This window comes from Primulina eburnea, chromosome 6 (assembly GCF_022965805.1).
Source record: "Primulina eburnea isolate SZY01 chromosome 6, ASM2296580v1, whole genome shotgun sequence".
In the NCBI taxonomy this organism is placed as follows: domain Eukaryota; kingdom Viridiplantae; phylum Streptophyta; class Magnoliopsida; order Lamiales; family Gesneriaceae; genus Primulina; species Primulina eburnea.
In genome coordinates this window covers 35,076,710-35,081,906 of record NC_133106.1, presented here as the reverse complement: position 1 = coordinate 35,081,906, position 5,197 = coordinate 35,076,710, and the positions used below count along the sequence as shown (strand labels likewise).

The 5,197-nt window shown below is 38.3% G+C and overlaps 1 protein-coding gene across 1 annotated transcript; it reads right to left on the bottom strand.

Moving 5' to 3' along the window:
* Positions 1 to 226: 226 nt before the first annotated feature.
* On the bottom strand, positions 227 to 3,261 carry LOC140835509 (uncharacterized). The gene is made up of 7 exons (XM_073201001.1): positions 2,907 to 3,261; positions 2,407 to 2,491; positions 1,978 to 2,115; positions 1,744 to 1,865; positions 1,496 to 1,628; positions 941 to 1,047; positions 227 to 470 (listed from the first exon to the last, which is right to left on the bottom strand). Exons 2-7 carry the CDS (start codon positions 2,425 to 2,427, stop codon positions 227 to 229), a joined length of 765 nt encoding a protein of 254 aa, XP_073057102.1. The 5' UTR covers positions 2,428 to 2,491; positions 2,907 to 3,261.
* Between the last annotated feature and the right edge of the window lie 1,936 nt (positions 3,262 to 5,197).

Sequence of the window (5,197 nt, the reverse complement as noted above, 5' to 3'; positions counted from 1 at the left end):
TTCTTCTATATCAGTATACCATGAGTTTCAAGTAATCTTCAGGTTTACTGGTAGACACCACTATCGTCAATGGATTATACGGGAAAATTCGACGGCGTTAGATCCATATGCACGGGGTTGGAACGAATTAAGTCCGAAAATGATCAAGTTCAACCCCTCATCAATTACCTCCACCCAAAAAGAGAGAATGTTCCGTGCACTGAATCGAGGTCTCGTAGGTTTTCGTTTATCGATTTCGGATCGAAAAACCCTGGCCATGAAGGCAGTAGAAGAGGCCTGGAACACTCTCGTCACCAGACCCATGTCCAACATGAAGTTGCACCTTCACATCGATTTTACTCTCATCCACAAACAAATTGTTAATAGGAATACAAACCATCGTGTAGATATCCGAGATTTGGAGCGTGACCCCGTCTATCATGGGACTTTTTTTAGCCGTGCAGATATTAGCCGCCAAGCATCCATCGAATCTTTGAAGCATTCATCGATTCTTAAGAATGAGATTATTGTTGATACAAGTCGTGGGACAAGCTGCTCAATCTGTTTGGAAGACTTCGTGATCGGTTGCGACAAGGGTGTATGTATGCCGTGCTCCCATATGTTTCACGGGGATTGCATCACAAGATGGCTCAGCACTAGTCCCTATTGCCCCCTCTGCCGCTTTGAGATGCCAATTCCCTCGGCTCGACCTACAATTGATCGCATATTTTAGTTTCGTTTGCTACCTATGCATGCTGTGTCTGTGTGTGTGTGTGTGTTGCAAATTTTGGAATTCCTTGTTGATCGATCGATCTCAAATATATATAAAATTGTGATGGTTAATTTTTATTTTTTTTATATATAGAGTTTTGAAATCCTTGTTGATCTCTTAATTATTAGATATAGGTTTTTTTTATGGAGTTTGATCGAATCCCTGTACGTACTCTAAGAGTTGCGTTACGTTAAGGGATTTGGGTTACTTAACATGTTCATAGCTTTGCTTCCAGGAGAACCAGTAAGAGCAACCTCTTTTAGAATGGGGTAGATTGCCTCAAATCTTTCAGTAGCCTATTATACAGAATCAGCGATAAAAATCTGAACCATCTGGAAAACAGAAGCACAAAGAGAACTTGCCAGAACTGCTTGACACCATGCAAATGTCCTCTACAATACCTACCCATGGATTGATTTTTTTTTGCAGTGGGTTCCAGAAACAAATTTTAGACACTTATTCAGAAACGTTCTGAATGATCCTTAAAATGTTTCAAAAACTTGTTTGATACTCTGTAAAATTCAATAAACAAGCACTGTTTATAAATAGTATAAAGTGAAAACAAGCTATCCACTAATTTTTGTTTTAAAAGAAGAAACAAAATTAGCTTTAAATTTGTAGGTGAAAACTGAAAATATCAATAAATTAATCAGTTTTTGAAACTACCAGACTTTTGTTTTCTTTCGCCTAGAAGAAAGAAAAGTATCAGTCATGGTCTCATGGAGGTGGAAATGTTAAACCTACCTTAACTCGTGCAGGAGAAGCAGGAAATGTTAAACGTAACAGGAGGTCCAGTGATTCCGGTGCTATCAAGCGCTCCCCTTTTCTAACAGCATTGTTCACTAATACAACGCGAGCTTTAGGTGCAGCCAGCATGCTAAGGCATGGATCAAAGGATTTATTAATTCAAAGTAAAACATTATTAATCCAAAGCACAGTTAAGTATCAATTGCAGTAACTAGCAAGTGCTGAAAAGAATCAAGACATTAAACCTTTCAACTAGCTGCAAAACCAAGTCCCTACACTGTGGGTTAGACCCTGATTTTCCTCCAAGAATTGGCAAAATATGATGTGCCCATAGGTACAATCCAACAGCCAGATCTCCTTGACAGGCCTACACAAATGGGTTAAACTTTAGTATGAAATAAAAATGTCAAAAGGAACAGGGATCAAGGAGTAGCTCTTATCAGAACTAATTTCAAAGAGGATAAACATGATTTACTCACCTGAACAATCATCCATATAATAAATGGAAGCTTATCTTGTCCTTGATATTTCGAATTTTGCATGAATTTTGGTAATACAGTTAGTAGTACATCAGGCTTCCGCCTTAATACCATTGCTAATACTAAAAAGATGGCAAACTGCAATATCAACATTTACTCAATTAGTATGTACCAGAAGGCTAGATGAGATGACGACGCTCAGAATCAACAATATGTTATGGTATGCTGTTACTAGGAAGTAAGCCATGCCACTGAATTGAGTGATTAAGCAGGAATACTGATTCCCAAGAAAAATCTATTAATAACAATTCCCTTGATAAAAATACAGATCTTGTTCAAAACTGATCAGTCGGATGTACAACCAATATTAGCTAAAAATAGGAACGTAGTTGATAATATGAAGTTTAACAATCTAGCAAAAAAATAAACCTTCTCATGAGTTAGGTTCATTTTTTATTCAGGAGGTAACACAAGGGCAATGATGTAGCTGTATCTTTCTCCATGCATGTGCAACCTGAGAAACATAATGCCCTAGCTCATAATCATCAACAGGAATGTGCTTCAAGTAAACTTCAATATATCATAAGTCACACATGACAAGAGAACTCACAGAATATTATCAAACATTATCCAAAAATTATTTAACAACAATAAATACTCCTTCGATAATACCTCCCATATTGAATAAGCATGTGCACAGTGCCAAAAAAATGAAACCTTGGATGTATTTGTTTTTGCACTAAAAGTGATGGCTAATGATGTCACATGGTGTAACTTTTAAGTACAGAGGGTATTTGTAGAAGAAATTTTTCATGTAAAACAATAGTTATTCAGGGAATTTCAAACAAAAGAGATCTTTACAACTGCCATTAGGAGAGAACAATTAATTGAATGAGATACAGAAAAAGGGAAAAATCAATCATACATACCTGAGACTTCGAGGATGCTGGCTGAATTCCTTTCCTTGAGCCCTTAGGCCCCAACAATTGGGTTACCAAGCCAGCGAGAATTCCGTCAAATGACCAGCACACAAAGGTCCCTAAAGCATCATAGGAGAAATGATTGATCCAGTCAATCAAGGTCTTGTAAACAGCTTCAGAAATGTAAGAAACTGGTACCTGTTTGTAAGAAATAAAATAATTAGTGGACTTAAATACCAACAAAAAACTTAAAAATGAAGAGAAATCAATGCTACAAACACTGATACCACACAGATAACATCAAGTTCTAATCCAAATAACCACGAGAAATAGTGGCAGGCAAATATAATCGGATAACACAGTAAAGAAAGATCGTTGATTTAAAACACAAAATGTTAAGATTGGAACTTGGACCTAACTCAACCCCAAAAGCTAGCTCAAGGGGGGAGGATTGTCCAATTCCATATATACCACTCAAAGGTTAATTATCTAACCGATGTGGGACATTTAACACACCCCTCTCACGCCCAGCAATGAACATCTGGAGCGTGGAGTTTACAAATGACCCAATTGTGGGCAGAACGAGTGGCCTAATTATAGGCAGTCCAACACATAACGGTGAAACCCGGGCTCTGATACCATGTAAAGATTGGAACTTGGACCTAACTCAACCCCAAAAGCTAGCTCAAGGGGGGAGGATTGTCTAAGCCAATATATGTCACTCAAAGGTTAATTATCTAACCAATATGGGACATTTAACACACCCCTCTCACGTCCAGGAATGAACATCTGGAGCGTGGAGTTTACAAATGACCCAATTATGGGCAGAACGGGTGGCCTAATTATAGGCAGTCCAACACATAACGGTGAAACCCGGGCTCTGATACCATATTAAAATTGGAACTTGGACCTAACTCAACCCCACCCCCCTTGAGCTAGCTTTTGGGGTTGAGTTAGGTCCAAGTTCCAATCTTAACATGGTATCAGAGCCCTGGTTTCACCGTTATGTGTTGGACTGCCTATAATTAGGCCACCCGTTCAGCCCACAATTGGGTCATTTGTAAACTCCACGCTCCAGATGTTCATTCTTGGGCGTGAGAGGGGTGTGTTAAATGTCCCACATCGGTTAGATAATTAACCTTTGAGTGGTATATATGGTCTTGGGCAATCCTCCCCCCTTGAGCTAGCTTTTGGGGTTGAGTTAGGTCTAAGTTCCAATCTTAACACAAAACCACCACCCAAACTTTACAATCAATATTTGACAACTTTTGGGGCATATACTCTAATTGCATGAAGTCAAAATCTCGCAATTACAAGAGACGTAATAAAACTGCATATTTCACCAAAAGCACCAAAAAATACTAGAGACTCCCTCAGAGAGAATGGAAATAAATATCAATGCTCAGTGAGGTGTTTCCAGATTTTCATAAAAAAATATAGCAAAGAGGGACTAGGAAGGTGAAATGTCTCAAAATATTTGTATTTTACTTCTCGCAATTCTCACCAAAGAAGGTATGGGGCCATCAAGTAAGGTTTCAGACTTGAGTAAAAACAAGTTATTGTGAGATCATGAATATAGCTTCATTTTTCAATTCAAGATTCTTGTAGTCATGTAAAATTAGTAGCAGTTTTTAATGCAACCACTTCCTTCCCCTTTGTGACCAATTAGTAAAGCTGGATAAATTTGAAAAACTATCCATGAAAAAGTTTCCGATTAATCGTAAATTCACCAGTACACTACCATTCCACAAACAAGTGAATGATAAGATTTTTATTTCCCTATACATAATATTGCAATTGATATAGTCACAGAGGGAACAAGAATTTCTCTCAACATCCTTTTCGTTTCTTTTCAGATTACGTGTCAAGTTTGTTAGTATTGGTCTGTTTTGTAATTCTGTTGTAATAACTCTCCAACGGTAAGAAAAAAGCCAACTCATTTCCCGCACTTTGTTTGTTAAAATTTCTTGATCGATTCCATTATATTACCATGATTTCCTTTTGAAAAACACAGAGTAACCAATGAATTGAAAAAACAGCCCCCACGCTCTCACCTTATCAATTTCATCGTAATTTGTTTCTGAACAAAAATGGCCACAGAAGAATCGAGCAGACGCCGTTTGTCTTCATTTTTGAGCAGCAAAAACCATATACTGAAAGCGACGGAAAAAATGTGCGCTCAAACAGGAGCTCATGCCTTCGTCTTCCTCCAGTATGGAGGAAGAAAATGGAGTCGCGCTAGCGGGCTGTCGGAGGCGGAGGTAGTGAAGGAGTGGCGAGAGACGGCTGCTAGAGAAGTG

Bases quoted from the DNA above. Each gene is read 5' to 3' on its own strand.
- LOC140835509 (XM_073201001.1), bottom strand. From the start codon at position 2,427: ATGAACCTAACTCATGAGAAG. The intron at 1,866-1,977 runs GTGAGTAAATCA...CCATTTGTGTAG, and splicing joins TTATATGGATGATTGTTCAG to GCCTGTCAAGGAGATCTGGC. The intron at 1,629-1,743 runs GTTTAATGTCTT...TCCATGCCTTAG, and splicing joins GTTTTGCAGCTAGTTGAAAG to CATGCTGGCTGCACCTAAAG.